Here is a 21,329-nt window from a genome sequence, read left to right on the forward strand (position 1 = left end):
TCCCAATATATGCACAATATGAACCTGGTATGTGTTGGGTGGGGGTCCTATGCAATCTTGACTACCCAAACTGAAACTTGACCAGATCCATGGAACCCTTGGTGGATCCCTAGGATTCTTGTCAAAGATTTAGACTCAAAACCCCTTGCAAGTCCAAGGAAAGAGTGATGGAGGGAGAAACAAATGCACATGGATGGCGGAACACGACTAAAGAGATTATAAACATATTAGTAATTGTAAAATTTTAAATCAATAGAACTTGTTAAGGCACTCAATTAGAATAATCACAGGAAAACATAATAAACCAGGCAGTTAATCTCAGCAATTTCCTATGGGAATCCATCAGCAGAGTTACTGAAACTTCCATAGGAAAACATTTATGATAGAAAATAGACATGAAAACAGAAATATTAGGCTTTATAGGAAACAAACTTGGGGAAGTTTAAGTGAAAAGAAACAATGTGTGTAAACAATTATTTATGTTGTCATCTATGTCACGTGGATAAATATACTAGCTTATTTCTAAAACAATGTACATTCACATGCAAGTACCAACATGCATAATCTGTAAGCTGTTATTCCAATATAGAACAAAGTAAGCAACTGAGATAAATCTGACTTAAAATTTAAGAATAACATAATAGCAATTGATATAAATGAAGGGAAAAGGAAAAAAAAAAGAAGAAAGTAAAGGAAAAAAATATATGAACAACCGAGAAAAAGAAAGATGTGAGGAATGGAAAGAGAGAGTACTTGCCAAAAAAAATTGCAGCATAAGTATAGTAATGGTTATTATATCCATGGATTTGAGTGTCAGTCAAAATGTAACTGCATCAAATGTACTGTGCCAATGCCACAGCAGTAGAAGGCAATAGAATGTACAAGCTGCATGCCAATACTTGCCATGTTGTTGTGCCTATGAATGCCCATCACTGGCATAGAATAGCATGTAAAGCATGTCGCGATACTTATCGTGCCAATGCCAGGCCAGCACAGATACTCCAACCCAAGACCTACTGAACCGGCCCGAACCGGCCGGTTCAACGCATAACGTACCAGTATCAGCCCCAATCGGTACGCTTCAGCTGTGAAAAACGGTTCCGGCTATAGGACCCGAACCGACCATTTTTCGCTGTGTACCGATACGAACCGATCCGATTCGCATCGGCCCAAATGCGGCTTCCCCGCGCATGAGAAGAGGGACCACGCGGGGCAGCGCGCCCGCGCGGGATCGAGCTGGGAACTGCGCTCGCACGCAGTTCTCCGGAAGCAATTTTTCAAGCTAGGAACAGCGCCCGTGCACGATTACCCGCGCTAGAAACTCATCCGCGCGTGGTTCCCCGCGCTGGAAACTCGTTCGCACGCAGTTACCCGCGCTAGGAACCACGCACAGCTCGTGCCTGCGCGCGATTCCCCGCATAGGGAACCGCACCTGCAGCCGGTTCCCCAGTAGGGAATCGCGCCCGCGCGCAATTCTTGCCCGCAGGATAGCTTGCCCACGTCGGCTGAAAGCCCGCGTGGGCCATTTAATTACATAGAGTGGGCATTTAATGCGCTCACGCGCGCGGACGCGCGTTGTTTTTTTTTTTTGCGTCCACACATTATTTTTTTTTTACACGTTCGCGCGTCGCGTTCGCTCTGTTGGCTGGTTTAGTGCCGATTCCAATTGGTACCGAACCGATACTGAACCAGTACTGGTGCCCACCGGTATGTCGGTACAGTTGGTCCGGCGGATTTTGCTCCAACCCTTGAATATTATCAATAATGAATATTGAACCAAGCTTCTTTAGTTTTTATCATGTTGCGAATAGCAAAATGAGGAGAATCAAGCAAGTAAAACTATCAAAATGTCATCCAACAACAGCTAACATCATATTCATCCATTGAAGTCAACAAAATTTCTATTTATTTTTGTTTGTTAAATATACCAGATTAAATATCATCATAAGCATCCAAATGATCAATTCATATGTGGCCACATTTATCGCTTTACAGCAACATATTTTTAGGTCGGCAATGCTCACCTTAGCTTTTTTTTGAGGTCACTTCTATAACTCAAATAGATCAGAAAGTAATCGCTAAAGATTTCTTACAATCATGGTAAATGTTGACTAGTTTTCTAGAGGTTTTTCAAATGACTATATTTCCACACTTACTATGTTGAACTATATTGCATCATGGCATTTTTCTATGATTCGACATCATGTTCACGTTTCTAACACCAAGTAAGAATTTTGTTTATTATAAACATGCTAATATTACATTGTCTTCATGCCTTTCGTTGTTCAGCAATGAACATAGGGCAGAGCATCGAAAAATAGGGACATTTTATGTTGATCACATGGTGATCCTTAATCCTTTAACTGACATATTTTACTATTGCTGCTTGTCCAGATGAATGTCTGTTGTAAACACAGTTGGGCATTTCTCAATTTTTTACTGCATTGTAGGGTCAGAATAAAAGCCACTAGGCCACAAAGATTGTCTAGATGAAAGTCTAATATTGCCAAATTATCAACACAATTAGGCATTTCTTGTTTTTTACTGCATTCTTGGGTTCAAATAAATGGCACCAGGATAAGAACATTGTTTAGCTCCCCTAACGTAAAAGTTCACTAAAGCGCTTCAAAGTTCAAATACTTATACCACCATTAATTATAAATAATACTCAAAGCACTTTGTATTCTCTCATGGTTTGTTCACATAATGACTAGATTTAGCTGCACAAAAATTGGGTCAGTGTTATCACTATGATGCATGATCCAACTTGTTTCTCTAAGTAGAACAAGAAAAAGTGTAAAAAAATCTGAAGCGCACAAAATATCCATGATTGCTTCACTTGCTTGATCTCTTCTCTTGTAGCACTCAGCCCGGCTAATAAGGAACTAGGCCTAGTCCACTTGACTGGCCCAGATGTAAAAATTGGAGTTGGAGACAGAAAAAAAGAATAGAGCTCTGTTCGACTTGGAGTAGAAGACAGACTCCTCCTCCATCCCAATGTCCTACAAGGGCTAGCAAATCTAGCCTCCAACAGCTATTTAAAGAACCCCACACCCTCTTTTGCCTCACCACCTACAGGTTTTTGCCAATCACCACCACTAACCACTGTCGGTTCTTTTCTTCTTCTCTTGCTCATCGGAGATTTTAGTTGAGCGCTCGTCAGAGTCTTAGGTTCTGAGAGGGACCTTTCGCTCTTTTCTCTCCTTGCTCTTTCCTTTTTTCTCTCCTCTTCTCTCTTTCTCTGTTCATCACTCATCCTCTCTCTATAAAGCCTATGGATTTATGGGTCCTAAATGACCCTTGAACCTGGGAGGGGTCCCAGATCTCTTAGATCTACATTATACGGCCCTAGGAGAGTTCCAGATCGGCGTTATGTGGCTCTAGGAGAGTGTTCGGGCTGACCTTGTTATGATCATTTACCATAACCCATTGACGATTATGATTATTCTGATGATGAAATCCAACTCTATAGGTGAGCAACCGTCTAGGCAAGAAAATGTTGCCCGAGTTCGTAGATCAAGGAGTAGATCGGTGTACGCTGTACTTAAACGCTTATATATAAAAGCTATTTTGTGCATTGGTGATTTTGCTTTGTATAGTATATGATGGCTACTTATTATATACTTATCTATTAAGTACATGTGGATCTTTATGGACTTATTATCATATATAACTAATTCTCGATTTGGGTACATGTGTTCATCAAATTTTCACAAGAGAGTATGATCTTGAATTATGTTTACTTAACAAGCACGTAATTGAATTGTACATCTGTATGGTTGTGCTGCTCTAAGCTAGGCACATTGTTGATGCCCCACCATAGGTCGGAAATATGGTATTGTTGATGCCCCGCCACAGGCTGGAAATGTGGTACTATTGATGCCCCGCCACGGGCTGGAAATGTAGTTGATGCCCAGCCACGGCTGGAAACGCAGTACTATTAATGCCCCGCCACAAGCTGGAAACGCAATACTGTTAATGCCCCGCCACAGCCAGAAATATGGCACTCTTGATGCCCCACCACATGTTGGAAACATGGTTGAGGTAGTCCAGAGCTAAGAACCTAAATATTATCAGATCCAATAGATGCTATTTTGAGATAATTATTTGATGTGATTTATTGCATTAAAAGATGTGTGTTTGCTATGCACGTTTTATGATTATAGTATTTTGTGGCATGGAATTTATATAAGTAATAGTTATTTGATAATCTCTCATTTATTATTATTATAAAGGTGTTGATGTGGGAAAATTCTTGCTAGTCTATAAAGCTCACGCCACTTCTTTTCTTTTCCTTTTAGAGTTGCAGGATGCTTAGTCTCGGATGGGTCGGGCGCAGAGTTTGAGTGATGGAGTCTATAGTTACTTTATTTTCTAATGCCAAACGAACAATTAGATATCTAGTAATTGAATCGGTTTTATTATTTGAATATAGTGGATTTATTTAGTTAGATTATTTAGCTAGATTATTTAGCTATTAACCATTGAGTTAATGGATATCTGTTCATTTTAGGCCTTGCATGATCTCTAGGGCATCGCTCTAGGGTTCACGCGGCCGTGTCACGTGGATGGCCCAGGTGACGAGTTCGGGGAGTGACATCTCTATATGAGTGTCATCCACAACCACATATTTACCAATTGAAGACGATAACCAAAGGGATTCCTAGATCACTAGCATGACTAATCTTGGCATGTCAAGCATTAGGGATAAACATTCATTCAGCCAGATTTAGCATATCATTCAGGATCTCACTTTTAACGGAACTGTTTCTCATTATCATTATATGTCTTTAACATCTTCAAAAACATGACTCATGTGAATTTCACGCTCCAATTGAAAAGTGTCTAGAAAATGCATATTAATTGTTAATACTTTATTCTCATAAAAATAGATCTAAGAGGTCAACCAAAAATCTGTAATTGTGGCTGGTATAGATTAATATTACAATCATATTTCTTCCCATACAACTTAAGCAATAAAATTATTAAGTGTTATGTTTTAACACTTCTTTTCTAATTTTGTTTCCACGGAAAAACGCGAACTTGTACAAGCTTTTATACAGGAGAGGTTTTTCTTTATTATGTATGGCACCTTCAGCAAAATACAAAGCAACCAAGAGGCAACTAGCAAAACATAGAAGTGCGTAGTGACCATATCCTAGAAAAGTTCTTTAGTTGTATAGCACAAAAGAAAAAATATGCATGGCAAAGCAGTATTCTAATAATCCATATCCATCTCTATTCCAAACATCAACACCTTTAAAAACCTTTTAGACATGAAAAAAGTGGGGGAGGGGAAGGAGTATCTCAAAAGTCAAAAGGAAAAAAAGTATTTACAGGTCAGTTCACTAAAAAATTACAGCCATGAAGAAGCAAAAGGTAATCTGACTCAAATTCTATAGTAAGTTAAAATGCAGAGTAGTAATAAAATTATAAATAGATTCAAATCACTTATCTGAATGACACAACCAAAATTCACATCAAAGTGTACAGTAGCTCACCTTCATTTGTAGGTCTCCCTTAATGGACATGCAACCAGGACAGATCTGGTTCAGAATTTGAATGACTTCTGTTACAAAATATGGATGATAAATTGTTCTTGGTAGTTTAATCAATCCAACATGACCTGATAAAGCAATATTAGCATACTCAGAAAAATCCATTATAAAAGGAAGAAAAGTCATATAAGTAATATTCATTGCAAAACATGGACCCACCCTCACAATCTCTTGTGTTTTTGGAACCACATGTTTGACAACGAGAAGATGCATTTGGCAAGCCCAATTTAGCATTAGTCACATCATTGCTCTCTACAATGTTGACATGACATATTTTTTCCTAAAAAATCATAAAAAAAATGCAGAGTAAGATGATTTTATAAGTAGAAAAGCAGTAGCAAATGAAACAGTTCCATGACAGAAAGTTCAGTAGAAATAAGCAATGGGAAAAAAATAAAGTATAAGTACCGTAAGAAAACTGATCAGAGGGGGGGAGAGGGGGAGAGAGAGAGAGAGAGAGCTTAAACACTCCGCAACCAAGCTAAGCTAGCATGAGATCCCAATGAAATACAATTTTTCTAAAACTTCAGGAATGCAACAGGAAAGAGCATAAAACCGCAAGCCTCAGTTGGAATAAAAAAAAAATGCTTACTATATCATCATCAGTCAATATGTCAAACTCTATGCCAGTTAAGAGCCCAGATGGTGCCATCAGCTCAATAATCTGGTCGCTAGCCATGCTTAGTATCCAAATGTTTTGCTTGCCTACATGAAATAAATTAACAATTATCAGTAGAAATAATAATATATACAAGAAGAAGTGTGTCAACGTAGTAGTAACATAAAATTTGCATTAGAGCAATGTAGTGCATTTTTCAGAAGACCAAGCACCCAAAAATAATTTGATTCTGTGCATCAAGAAAGAAATGCAAATACCATGACAACAGTCTTCCATAAAAAGAAAAGGGCATGGTAACCGAGGACATGGTATTAAGTTTGTAAAGAAATGGATACCACTGTCTACCACATGATAGACTATTTAAATGTCTAAGCAACTAAAGTATTACGAAGAGATTCTTACTTTGAGATATCCAAGCCCATTTCACACTCCTCGATAGAAACAGAATTATTAAGCATATACCTATGAAAGATAACATTGAAAGCCCCTCTTGCATACCGAAACAAGAGCAACCGCTGTGGCCTAAAAATATGTGTGATATATGCATTGTTATACAATATATCAAATTGTGTATGAGAATGCCCAACTACAATAGTTAGTCTTCTCAGTTTCTAAATCTGTCAAGACAGCTTAAAATCCTCGAGTACTGACACAAATGAAAGCCAACTTTGGCAAATCAATTGGTTAGTTCTTGCCTTTCTAAGTTAATTATCATTTTAAGGCACGATCAGTTACAAATAAACCATAGCATTTATGATGAAACAGAAATAGTTTTCTCCTGAAAGATAAAATGTCCACTTTGGCATTTATGATGAAACATGATTAGTTCTATCCACAGAAAAAACGTGTCAACCTTAGCATTTATGATTTAACAGATAGGTTGTCCTAAATGAAAAAAGTTTCTAAACTGATACAAACCAATCTACACCTGCTGTTTCCGAACAGCAGGGGCATGAGAGATGATTCTTCAAGATACTTCAGGAATGTGGTTTTTCATAAAATGCTCTATGTAAATAATCAAACAGGTGCAATTTGTTTTATCACAAGCAATTTTTTTAATCACAGTCCACATTTGTGATGAAGATTCCATTATAGTTAATCCAGTAATATTTGTACATATATTATTTTATATCCATGGACACAATGAAAGTCCAATATATAAACATGAATTAAATTATTGGACTTGTAACACTTGTTTTTAATTTAATTGAGGCACATGTCAGAGAGTGAAAAAGAGCTACACTGTAATACAGAAAACTTGAAAAACAAAGCAAACAAAGAAGTCTTAGCCAAAACACACTCCCGAACACAACTTTTGTAAATGGGGGATTTCTTGAATCTACAACTCCACTTTCACTGTGGCAGGAAAAAGTTTGTGCCACACAAAAGCATCTTTTGGTTCAGTGCAAGACTACATGTTCAGCGAACTCTGTATTCCCGAATTCAAATCAAGGACTGATGTTCAGCAGATGCAGGGGGTTCAAGGGGGAAAAAAAGACAGCAATGTCAAATACAAGATTGTATAACAATCACCAATGCCCAGTTTCAGCATAAATTCCAGACGCATTGCTCAGGAAAACCATCAACACCGCATGTAAAAACAGAACACTCGCATGTAAAAAACTTTACACCAGAGAAGAAGAGAAAACAACGGAACCAATCAAAAATGGGCACAAAAAACACTAAATAGACACACAAAAATATGAATACGTTTCAAGAAACATCAAGAAATCAAAAATTCTCAGCCACATTAATCCCTTTTTCCACCAAACAATCAAGGTTCCCCCATAAAACTCTAAATTGGATCAAAAACAAGAATCCATATCAAGAAACATCAAGAAAGCCACAGAATCAGCCACATGAATCCATATTCCACCCAAACAACAATAATAAAGAACAAGGCATCATCAAAACCAAGAAAACCGAAAAAAGACCAATCAGAGCCCGCACGATTCCGCAACAGGACACCAAGAAAAGGAACGGGAGGTAGAAGAATAGGAGAAAAGGGGAAAGGCGAGAGCTTTCATACCAGCAAAAACCCAAAAGGCTCTCCTTTCTTGACCCGAGGCGTTACAAAGGGGCAGGGCAACATACACTAGACCCCAAACGCCCTTTTATGCAGAAAAGAATGGAGTTTCCGAGGGAAGGGCGAGGTGGACACAAGCCAGCAGAAGAAAACAAAAAAAAAAAACAGAGCAAGCAGGGAGAGATTAAACAAACAAAACAACGAGAGAGACGAGAGGAGAAAACCGAACTCCCCCCACCTCTGCGAGCGCTAAAGAATAGAAGAGGAGGAGAAGGAGAATAGGGAGACAGCAGCGATTAGAGAACACGCCGCCGGTTTCTCATCTTCTCTCTCTCTCTCTCTAAGAATCCTAGTTCTTATAGGGTTCTTTACTTTTATTTTTATTTTTATTTTTGTTTGGAAGACGGAAAGAGCACTCGCTGGCGCGAGAAGGCGAGCAGGTTGTCAGAGAAGACGCCCCCGAAAGAATACGGAATTACGGAACTGACACCGACTCACGAGCCAACAGCATCAGGAGGAACATTAAATTCATGGTTAGAGGGCGAGAAGTTCGCCCCTAAAAGTGACAACATTTACGGCTAATGCCCTGGCACGGTGGTCTTCAGGTCACCTGTCTCTCAGACGTCCTTTTCGTTAAATACGACTCCATGTGGAGACGAACCAAGACCAGGTTGGTGGTCCCGGTGACGTGGGTCGTAAAGTTTTTGTAAAGGGGTTCCGGAGGGGCAGGCCACGCGATTGTGGTTTTAATTTGGGGAACTTACGAGGCGTGTTGTTTGAGCAGTGTGCCGTTGCAATCCACCGTTCAGCAGGAAAACGGGATATTTTTAGATTGCGTCAGAGTGAAATTCCAAATTCATGTTTCCGGCGACGAGAACACGTAGGACTGGGAACTTAGTTCGAAAAAATTGACCATTAGAAATTAATTTATTTTCATAAATATTTTTTTAAATATTAACTTTTATATAAATATTTTTTAAAATTTGATATTTATATTCATGATTTTCAATTAAAATAACTAAAATATTTTTAATGAATAGATATAAAAAAAACAGAATAAAAAATAATTTTAAAATTTTATTTTATTTTTAGTTAAAATAAATATAGTTTTTATTAATGATATTAGAAAAATTATTATATTAAAGATATTTGTGCAAAATCAATGTTTTATAGTAGGACAGTAATAAATATAAATTTTAAAAAATTTATATGAATTTAAATTTTTATAAAGATATTTATAAAAAAATTATAATTTATTCATCTGATTAGACGGAAAGTGAATGCTTTTATTGGCGCATAAATAACCAGGGTATCCTTTGCAATATTCCGTTGAGGCGAGCGTATCCATTGCAATATTCGAGAGGAGGGGGCGTATCCGCAGCCCCGGAGGTGAACATTATCTCTAGTCCTTGCTTCTGATGGTTGTTTGATTTTCGTCCTCCCTCAGTTATGCTCACAATATGCTGATGTGTCAAAACAGCAATAAGCTAGGTATTTGGTTGTGGGTGTGACGGTTCCACTAATAAATTTGTTGTCAGAGCTACCTCGAGGGATCTGGTTTCCTACTTGTGTCAATTATAATTGAAAAATGTTCCATCTCCCGCAAAACTTTCCTGGAAGGCTGGGACTCATCTAACTCATGGTTTTTCTGAGCGATCAAAGGCAAAATTCTTATTTTAACCCCTCCTGATCACCAAAGGACCTACTTTGTTTAGCAAGAAAAAAAAAAAATGGCATTATTTTTTCAGTACCAAATGCCAGTTCTTGGAGACCAGAAATTCTTTTGAGCAGTTTTAAATATGGTAAAAAATTTGACACAGCTTTTGGACTCCTCTAAAAATTAAATAAAGATTACTTTAGAGCTTTTGGGTAAAAAGTTTGCTTGAATACGTTGAAAAGATAATTTTTTACGATGAAAAGTTCAGATTCAAATCTCAAAAACAAAATTAATTAAAATAATTTACAAGTTACAAAACCTTATAATAATTATTTTAATAGTATAATATAATATAATATATTGATATGTCATATTATGTTGAAGAATAATAGTCCTACATCGGATAGGTTAACAGCTCTTGTAATACTTATATGGCAAAATAATGTGATAAATCTTCTTCGAGCAACTAGTTATAATTTTTTTTTTAGTGCCTAGATAATAATTATATAAAATCTGAGGGTTTTGCAATTTTCTAAAATATTCCTTCTCCTGACGTACAAGGAAAATGCTTCAAGTCTCTCGGCACAGGTACACAATCATCAATTTAGCAACTTATAAGTTATAATCAACAAAACCTCATGTTTGTCAATAAATACCGTGCTTGTACCAATACCTCTTGCCACATGGCAAGAGAATTGTTTGTATGCACAACAGGAGCTCTATAGCATTATTCAAAATACATTGACCTTGATCATAGCCTAAAAATATAGCATTACACTTGGACCTAAACCAACCTAGCCGGTTTCTCCCAAAATCTCACCCAATCTGCAGGCAAGTTGGAGTGGATATAGATGGTAGACCTGGACTTAAATGGGATTGGATCTGACTCATACACCCTTAACTGTGCAAAAATAACTGAGCTGGTTAAGCACCACTGGACATAAATTGCTTACATGCAAGGACCATTAAATCACAGCTGAACAAAAGATTGATTATTAATATTTTTCTAATATCTAGAGTTTGGGGAAAGTATGTTTAATAGTTTGAACATGACTAACCTGGTGATTGCACTTGAAACAAAAGAAAAATAGGCATTAAGATTTTTTTTATAGTGTCCCTAATCTTGGCCAATATGAGAAATTATGATCCTAGCCAAAAGATAAAGCAAGACTTAACACTTAGATGTACCTTTATTTCGCTAATATGATGATTAGTCCTTGCACCAAAGGTTTTCATCCCTGCATCTCGACTGCTATTTTTACTTAGCCTTTTTTAATTAAATAGATTTTTAGTTTCGATCAATGCAGGAAACTCTACTCAATTGATTAAATCAATAATTTCCAAACTAAAAGCCGATATAACACCAACATATTGACTAATATTTTTACACACATAACCTTTTTACTTCCTTAAATAAATTTTTAGTAAAAAAAATTACATTAAATGTTTAAGAGCAGTTGCTAATTTGGGATTTATCATTCCAATATATCTGTTCTAAAAGCTCAACTAATATCTTGGAAGATCTTGGTTTTTGTAAAATTTTCTTCTTTTATCTCAATTAAGATAAATCAAGATCTTGGTTTATCTCAGTCTCAATCACTTACAAAGATGACACATATATGATCTTTGAAAACCTTACCTTGCACACTTAGCCATTCTACATGTAGTCCTTTGGACACAGTTAGACCTTCTTTCTTATGCAAAACTTATTTATATTTTACATGCAACTAAACCTAAATTACACATCAATCAGACATTAAAATTATAAAACTAAGGGCCAAGAATAAAATATCCAATAAATAGGGACTACAGATAAAAAGGAAATAAAGCCATGTTTTGCAGCTTAATTTCCCCCTACTATATAATATTTATATGAATATCAATTCCCTATAGTGGCCAATTTAATCTTTATACCACAAGATATCGAATAACTCGATGTCAGCATATAGGTCAATATGTTTTTTTAAGATACATTATATTATATTTTTAAATATTTCTTACAATCTATCATCAATCTCACTTGCACTATATCAGCTAATTTTTTTATATACCTTAGTTACTACATGTCAATCAAGCTAATGGAATATCACAAATGGTTTAAAGTTGTAAGCCTCCCATCTTGACAAGATAAATAGATATTTTGGCAAGGCTAGATAATGACTTCCCACTAAGATAAATTGTTGTTTGCACAAGCTATCGCACCAGGCCTATGGTTTGGGAAAGCTTTTGATTGCAGTCATCCAAATCGCCTACAGAATGTAACTAATTTATAATATAAAATAACCAAGCATGAATGTTTCAAAAGTATATTCAGTTATTTAGGGCAATCAAAAACAAGGATAGGAATTGGTATTGAAATTATGATGTGACATCTACCCCAAACTGATTGGTGAGTTTGCATGTAAGATTTGAAGTAGTGTCATCTCTGTTCCTAGGAGAGATCTTGTCAATGTATTTCCTCTGACATAAATATATGTGCCATAAATATATTGTAACTAATATGAAACTTTATTGCCCACAAACTACATAATTGAATGTTCTATCATAGTAGACGGTGGTTCAAGAGACCTCGCCACCTCCCAATATGCTGTACCAACTTCTTGGTAATGATTTTCTTTTTTTTTTAATTTTTTGAGAAATAATACTTGCTAACGATTGCCGCAGGAATCTTTAAACTGTTTCCAGATCAACTCTTCTACTCTTCCAATCTTCCACAAACTTCCAACTTAGTCACCCGGCTTCAATTCGTCATCAAACACTCCCAATATTAAGTGCAGCTAACATTCCGTAACCTCCTCCGCTTTTTACCAGCCCAAGAAGGCAAGAATCTCTTGACAAAGGAAAACAGAGTCCCAGCATATGGAATGTCGACTTTTAACCTCTGAAAGGCTGCAAGCTAGCATCTCCAGGTATCCGAATTTTTACAATGCTGAAGCTGGCATCGCCACTGCAACTGGGAGAAAGTAGGATGAGGCAATTGCTGATGACAGGATATCTGTCTCTGTTGATATGGTTACAGATGCATCCGATCACTTATTGGTGCAACAACAAAGCCCCTTGGCTAGCAATTGCCACCGTTTCTCAAGATAGACTTTTGTTTCATACAAAGTTTGCTATACTGGTTTGATACCATACTGTACCAAATGTACCGTACCATATCAATATCGAATCAGTATACAGTTTCGTACCATACGATACTCGGTACTCCTCATACTACATCGGGTACCGATATTGTAGTAGGATGGTGCCGGTATGGGTCCAGTTGTGAGATGGCGAATCTTGGTTCTATATCTTTCGAGAGTACAAAGCTATGTAACAGCGTATTGCTTTCCATTGAGGATGAGTTCTCTTGACATATGAAAATAGAGCCAGCTCTAATATTGAGTTGAGGCTGAGATGCAGCTTTTGGAAGAGTTAATTGAAAGGAAAAGGAAAAAGATTACAAATGCACTGAGAATGGTAGGATATGTAGTACATAGTTGATGACTATAACATGAAGCTTTCAGTTTGATCAACAAAAAGGGATGGAAGAGCTTGGTATTGTGTCACTAACAGTCATACTGAATTCTGATTCTTCCTACTCCCATCCTCTGCCTTCTCAATTCAGACCATTCAAAGACTTGCATTAGAAAAAAGTTATTGAGGCTGACGTGGATTGTCAGAACCCTCTTCCAAGAGCACAAGCTACAGGGGATATTGGTTATTTTCATAATTGGACCGTAGAATTCTCAGTATCTGGCTAAACAAATGTAGCATATTTGCTAGATCTTACAGTCGTACTATCGAAGTCATAGAAGGCATTGCTATTGCTTGCAGGTTGAACCATAGTTCAGGGCCAACTTCCAGTTCTGAGACAAAGCTCCTCCATTGATGGTGGAGAGCACACTGAAAACAGAATACAAAGGAGTGAGAGGGGGGAGATGATGGATGAAAGAGGGTGCAGGTGGTTGGGGTTGCCATAGGCGATCCAATTAATGATATTCTTAAGAACTCCTTCGTAGGACTTCCAACCGAATGCGTCGCTAATCCGAATGCAACAACTTATCAATAAAACTATCTTCTGTGCATTATACTTTTGTTCCATTATCTCATTGAAACTACCTGATCTTCCATGCAATCTTTTTAAAAAAAAAATCGAAATATTAGATGGTACTCATTAGAGCAGGAAAAGAAGATTGCGTCATCGCGTGAGGTATTGTCTGCTTTGGGGTTCGGCTACGCTCGGGCTTTTTCGGCTCTTTGGATACCATCACCCCTCATTGCTTTGCCCTTTAAAAAGATGCCTGGCGAAGAAAGGGGTGTACCCCTCCTTAATAAGGCACAATTATTTCCGCTACTCAATCGATGTGAGACTAAATCCCTAGCCCCTTCCACCTCCAACACTAGCCTCCCGAGTGGGAAGGATTTGTGAGGGATCTGTAGGGGGTCCACGCTCACCGCACCATCTATTAGAGCAAGAAAAGGAGATTGTATTCCCGTGCAAGATATTGTCCGTTTTGGGGTTCGGTCATGCTCGAGCCTCGTCGGCTCTTTGGGTGCCGTCACCTCTCATGGCTTTGCCCTTTAAAAAGGCGCCTCGCAAGGAAAGGGGTGTACTCCTTCTTAATAAGGCACAATACTTTCCACTACTCAACCGATGTAGAACTGAGTCCCTAGCCCCCTCCATCCCCAACAGTACTAAATTTTTAAATCAAATCATTGTTCTACTACAATCTTGGCCGATGCAATAAAAAAACTCAATTATTTCTAACTTGAAAAGGTGCTTATTATTTCCTATTACTTTGTGGGCCTCTTTCTTTGTTTTTTTTTTTTTTATGCAAGTGGAGGAAGGAAGACCTTCCTCCAAATTTTATTAAAAAAATAGAGAATAACGAGTTAAAAGAGTAGCGCAGGAAAAAAGAAAATTATGAGGTCCAAGAAACAGATAATTCAGCACGTGTTCTTCTCTATGATTTGAAGTCCCACCTTTCAATGTTTTGTGTCATTGTGGGTGGTTGGTAGGAATAATACCAAGCAGTCCAAACTCCACATATGCCTCCAAATGGCTGGAAGGAGATAAAGGGCAAATCTGACAAAGAATAACATGGCATTTCAGGAGGTCACATTATCAAGATAGTCAGCAAAAGACAGAAAAAATGGTTTTTTTTCTGACAAAAACACAGAAACAAATTACCAAACAATCATGTAATGGGGACATCAGAGATGATCATCCGTCCGTTTATTACACCATTTTTATTTTAGATTTTATTTTTTTATTTTTGGGCTTGTAATTTTATTGTTGTAAGACTTTATTTGTAGTATTTTGGATTTTATTGAAAATTATTTGTGTATAAGGAGTTTTATGTTAATTTTCTTATTTTGGGCCCTATATATATGGACCTGGTTATGATTAGAATTTAATGAAGTAAATTAAGATTTCTTCCCCTTATTTTCTTCTTCTCTTTCCTCTCCTTCCTCTCCTCTTTCTCTTCCTCCCTCTTTCTCCTGTTTTCTCTGTTCTGCCGCCACAGCAACAATCTCCCGTTCTCGGTGCTGCCTCACATGTCTCTCATGATAATTGATGACTATAAACTGCAAACTTGATACAACCGTTCCAATTATACGCTGCAAACTTGCACAGGAACTCATACAGCGCATGCTGCTGGAGTTTTTTTTTCTTTTTTTAATTTCTAAATTTTTTTATTATAATTTCTGAAAAGATTCAGATCTTAAAATTTTTATATGTTGAATACTTTTATATTTGATAATTTAATACATGTAGACTTGTATTTAATGAACTACAATAGCTCAAGATCAACTTGGATTTTGTGGATTGAGGGCTGATGCCAGCCTGGGTGCGCAAACAGAGCCATGCCGTGCCATGCCTTGATGCCTGCGATGATGATGCCTTGATGCTGGTATAACATTGATATACCAGCATTTTGTGATCTTCGAAAAGTTTATTGGTGTGCAAAAATCAAAGCCGACCAAAGAAAAGTTCTTCCAATCAAATACTTTTTCAGTTGTCAGTCTAATTCAAAATAAGCATGAAACACCAAAGCTCGACGTCTGACAAAAGGAACTGAAAATGCCCAATTCTCCAATCACTGCTTCATGCAAGAATTGAAGCAGCACACTGATGGGATCGACAGACCACGACGAGTTCGGAGGCCGAACCCACGTTATCTCGCGACCATCGATCACGTTTCCCACGAAGACGCCGGAGTCGCAGGGAGCCTGGTAAAGGAAAAGAAGAGGTCAGCCACTTGCAGTTCGGGTGCGAAGGAGAAGGAGGGAACGAACGCCATGCACGAGGCCACGACGTCGGAAGTGGGAAACAGTCCTCCGAAGTGACATCCGACTTTTCCGCACGTCAGTTATCAAGAGGTCACCCATGGGGAATAAATGAGGGGGTGAGATGGTAGCTGAGGGTGTGGTATTATCTCTTGTCTCTTAGTTGCATTGGGGGTTACTCTCGCCCGAAGTAGAGTATTTTATAGTTGCATGCATCGGGTTGCTCTCACCCAGAAAAGTAGAGCCTGTATCTATCTTTCCTAGCTTCCGAAGCCTATTAAAATAAAGATCCCTTCCTTTCTTCCCTTGCTACTTCTCCTTTCCTTGATCTGAGACGTGAAGGAGAGCTGGGTCCTATCAACTGGTATCAGAGCCGGTTATGTCAAATAAAGAAAGGATCGAGCGTCTGGAAGTCGACGTGAACACCATGCGAGAAGAGCTGCACGGCTTAGAAGCACGGATGGAGGAGCGTCTCACTGAGGTCCTGGAGGCTATCCGTCACCTCCAAATTACAGCGCAGTCCCCTCCGCCGTTTGAACCAACGGCATCACTACCCCCATCATCACGAGAAGGAGCCCTTGGGCGAACGGAGGACATCGTGGGGATCCAACGTCATCCCAGAATGGACTTCCCACGGTTTACTGGTAACGATCCGATTGTTTGGCTCGATCGAGCTGAGCAGTTCTTCGATGGCCAAGGAGTACCCGCTAACCGGCGGGTAACCACCGCTTCATTCTACTTGGACGAGGAAGCCAACCATTGGTGGCAGTGGTTACGGCGAATGTCCCAGGATGAGGGAGTTGTAATCACCTGGAGGGTGTTCGAACGGGAACTTCTGGCCCGTTTCGGACCCAACGAGTATATTAACTTCAACGAGAAGCTATCCCGAATTCAGCAACATGGAACTGTGCGGGAGTATCAACAGGAGTTCGAAAAACTAGCTAACTGAGTTCGGGGATGGCCGCCAGACGCACTCATTGGCACGTTCGTCGGAGGACTCAAGGAGGAGATCGCAAAGGAGGTGTGAATGCGGAGACCTCACTCCTTGCGCGAAGCAGTCACGATAGCCCGGATGCGGGAGGAGAGACTGGAGCAGAAGCGGAAGGCATTCCGCGGCGTGGCATCCCGAGTAACCAATGTTCCGAGAACCCAGGGCCCATCCACAACTGCACCGCGGCTACAGGCTCCGACACCCATCCGACGCATCACCTGGGAGGAGATGCAACAGCGCCGGGAACGTGGGCTTTGTTTTAAATGCAATGAGAAGTTCTCCCCAGGACACCGGTGCAAGACCCCTCAGGCTTATTTAATCGAAGCCGATCACTTGGAAGATGCAGAAGGATCTAAAGACGGCGACATCGAGCGCTACGACGAAAATACGACCGGAGAAGAGGCGCAACCGGTGATTTCTCTCCATGCTCTCTCGGGATGGAATGGGCCACGGACGATGCGGGTGGTGGCATGCATCCAAGGACATCCTTTGACAGTCTTGATAGACAGCGGATCCACCCACAACTTCGTGAGTGACCGTGTTGCCAAATTACTTCAGCTGCCCGTAGACGCCACCGTCAAGTTTGGAGTCCGAGTAGCTAACGGAGAGGTCCTACAATGCCAAGAGATATTCCGGTCGGTGGAGCTGGAACTGCAAGGGAAGCGATTCCTGGTAGACTTCTATACATTGCCGCTGGTGGGGTTGGATGCCGTTCTAGGCATACAGTGGCTGGAGAAACTTGGACCTGTGCTCTGCGATTGGAAGCACATGACCATGAAATTCTGGTGGAACGGCCAAGCGTGTGGGCTATCCGGGCAACCGGCGAGACCCACCCGAGCTGTAGACTTCCGGGAAATACAGAAGGAGATCAAGGGGAGTAGCCAACTCTTTGCGATCATGGTCCGAGGCACCAAAGAGCATCAACCAACGACAATGCAGATGGAATGGCCCACCGACCTCCAGCAGTTGATAAAGGAGTACTCTTCACTTTTTGAGGCACCTAGAGGATTACCTCCAGAGCGACCTTATGTCCATCGGATTCCGCTGCAAGAGGGAACCTCGGCAATCAACGTTCGGCCCTCTAGATGTGCATATTACCAGAAGAATGAAATCGAGCGCCAAGTAACTGAGATGCTAGAGGCCGGGATTATCCAGGAGAGTCAGAGTCCTTTCTCCTCTCCTGTCTTGCTGGTAAAGAAAAAAGACGGCACATGGAGGTTTTGCACAGATTATAGGGCTCTCAACGCGGTCACCATTAAAGACAGGTTTCCGATCCCCACTGTCGATGATATGTTGGATGAATTGCACGGAGCTTGCTATTTCTCTAAGCTGGATCTTAAGGCCGGATACCACCAACTCAGAGTTCATCCAGATGATGTTCATAAAACGGCTTTCCGCACACACCACGGGCATTTTGAGTACTTGGTGATGCCCTTTGGACTATGTAACGCCCCATCAACATTTCAGGCAGCCATGAATTCCATCTTCAGGAGTTACCTGCGTAAGTTCATCTTGGTCTTCTTTGATGACATTCTGGTATACAGCCCTACTTGGGAGCTTCACATATCCCATCTCCGCACCACACTAAGGATTTTGGCTGACCATTGCTTCTATTTACAACCCTCAAAATGCCTCTTTGGACAACAACAAGTGGAGTATCTTGGTCATATTATATCCGCTGCTGGGGTACAGGTTGATGCCACCAAGATACAAGCCATGAAGGAATGGCCGCGACCCACTACCGTGACAGAACTAAGGGGATTTCTGGGATTAACTGGATACTACCGAAAATTTGTTAAGAGCTATGGAGTCATTGCGGCACCCTTGACGACATTGCTAAGAAAAGGGCAGTTTCAATGGAACCCTCAGGCTGAGCAAGCATTCCATCTTCTTAAGCAAGCAATGATGACCACCCCTGTGCTTGCCATTCCTAACTTCTTAGAGACCTTCGTGGTTGAAACAGATGCTTCAGACAAAGGCATTGGCGCTGTGTTAACACAAGGAGGGAAACCAGTTGCTTATATGAGTAAGGCTTTGGGTGTAACAAAGAAAGGATGGTCGACTTATGCTAAAGAGATGTTGGCTATAATGGAAGCGGTGCGGATGTGGCATCCTTACTTGCTGGGAAAGAAGTTTCAGATAAGAACCGACCAGAAGAGTCTACGGCATTTCCTAGAGCAGCGAGTAAGCACACCGGAGCAACAGAAATGGGTCACCAAACTGCTGGGTTACGAATACGAAATAGTGTACAAACCAGGGAAGGATAATTCAGCTGCCGATGCTTTATCCCGACTACCCGAAGAGAGTGCACTTCATGCTCTCAGTCGCCCCGTATTCGACATCTGGGAGGAGATAAGGACTGCTAATCAGGAAGATCACTATTTGCAGCAAAAAATTCAGCAACTCGAAGCTACACCCGATCGCATGAAGAACTACTAGTTCAGAGGAGGAATTCTATATTATAAAGATCGGGTCGTTATCCCTCCCAGTTCGCTGTTGGGAGCAAGGTTGATGGAGGAATTCCATAATACAAAAATTGGAGGACACTCAGGAACGCTAAGAACCTACAAACGGATTTCTCAGGCTTTTTACTGGGAGTCGATGAAGAAAGATATCCAAAAATTTGTGGCCGAGTGCGTGGTCTGCCAGCAGCATAAATATGAGACTCAAGTCCCGGCCGGACTACTCCAACCATTGCCGGTGCCGACCCAGGTGTGGGAGGACATTTCCATGGATTTCATTGAAGGATTACCATGGTCTAAAGGGAAGAATGTCATCCTGGTCATCGTCGACAGGCTCACCAAATATGCCCATTTCTTAGCCTTATCCCATCCATACACTGCAAGAGAAGTGGCAACACTTTTCGTCAACCAAGTGGCTCGACTGCATGGGATGCCAAGGTCGATTGTCAGCGACCGAGACCCGATATTCGTAAGTCATTTCTGGCACGAATTCTTCAAGCTTCAAGGCACCACTCTTCGCATGAGCTCTGCGTACCACCCTCAATCCGACGGCCAAACCGAGGTGGTTAACAGATGTGTCGAACAATACCTTAGGTGTTTGTGCAGTCAGTTTCCGAAGACGTGGGAGCAAAATTTGGCTTGGGCAGAGTACTGGTATAACACTACGTTCCATTCCACTGCCGGGATGACACCTTTTCAGGCATTATATGGACGAGCCCCACCAACAATCGTTCGGTACATGGAAGGGCTCACAGCGGTGGATGAAGTTGATAAAACTTTGGCTAGCCGGGACCAACTGATAAAGGAGTTAAAAGGCAACTTGGAGAAGGCTCAAGGACGAATGAAGCAACAAGCAGACAAGAACAGAAGGGAAGTTACTTTTGAAGTAGGGGAATGGGTGTTTTTAAAACTCCCACCATATCGGCAACAGACGATCTTCCGACGAGTGCACCAGAAGCTTGCTCAGAAATATTTCGGACCCTATCGCATTATTCAGCGCGTCGGGCCAGTCGCTTATAGGCTAGCCTTACCAGAGGATGCAAAAGTTCACCCGGTATTTCATGTATCACTTCTCAAACGGAAGCTAGGAGAGGGACAAGTTCCTTGTTCAGGGTCTCCACTCATCCAAGAGGACGGACAATTCGCACTGGAACCAGCCACCATCAGGGACTATCGATGGGTTAAAAAGGGAGGGAAGATCATCGAAGAAGTTCTCGTTCAATGGCGATCATTGCCGAGGGAAGACGCTACCTGGGAAGAATATCAACAATTGAAGCAACAGTACCCAAGAACCAACCTTGAGGACAAGGCTTTGGCTGAAGGGGGGAGGGATGATGGGATCGACAGACCACGACGAGTTCGGAGGCCGAACCCACGTTATCTCGCGACCATCGATCACGTTTCCCACGAAGACGCCGGAGTCGCAGGGAGCCTGGTAAAGGAAAAGAAGAGGTCAGCCACTTGCAGTTCGGGTGCGAAGGAGAAGGAGGGAACGAACGCCATGCACGAGGCCACGACGTCGGAAGTGGGAAACAGTCCTCCGAAGTGACATCCGGCTTTTCCGCACGTCAGTTATCAAGAGGTCACCCATGGGGAATAAATGAAGGGGTGAGATGGTAGCTGAGGGTGTAGTATTATCTCTTGTCTCTTAGTTGCATTGGGGGTTACTCTCGCCCGAAGTAGAGTATTTTATAGTTGCATGCATCGGGTTGCTCTCACCCAGAAAAGTAGAGCCTGTATCTA

General features: G+C 40.6%; 1 protein-coding gene across 2 annotated transcripts in view; it reads right to left on the bottom strand.

The window, feature by feature from the left end:
- NRPD1A (nuclear RNA polymerase D1A) overlaps positions 1-8,580 on the bottom strand; it is a 32,638-nt gene extending 24,058 nt beyond the window's left edge. For both annotated transcript variants that reach the window (XM_017845140.4, XM_017845138.4), the window contains exons 1-4: positions 8,207-8,580; positions 6,151-6,263; positions 5,718-5,838; positions 5,502-5,626 (exon numbers count right to left, since the gene is read on the bottom strand). In XM_017845140.4, the coding sequence (XP_017700629.1) occupies positions 5,502-5,626; positions 5,718-5,838; positions 6,151-6,237 (333 nt within the window). In that variant the 5' untranslated portion in view covers positions 6,238-6,263; positions 8,207-8,580. The remainder of the gene's footprint in view (positions 1-5,501; positions 5,627-5,717; positions 5,839-6,150; positions 6,264-8,206) is intronic.
- Between the last annotated feature and the right edge of the window lie 12,749 nt (positions 8,581-21,329).

The sequence above is a fragment of the Phoenix dactylifera genome, chromosome 3 (assembly GCF_051530095.1).
Source record: "Phoenix dactylifera cultivar Ajwa chromosome 3, Ajwa_hap1_PhDact_Kaust_v1.1, whole genome shotgun sequence".
In the NCBI taxonomy this organism is placed as follows: Eukaryota; Viridiplantae; Streptophyta; class Magnoliopsida; order Arecales; family Arecaceae; genus Phoenix; species Phoenix dactylifera.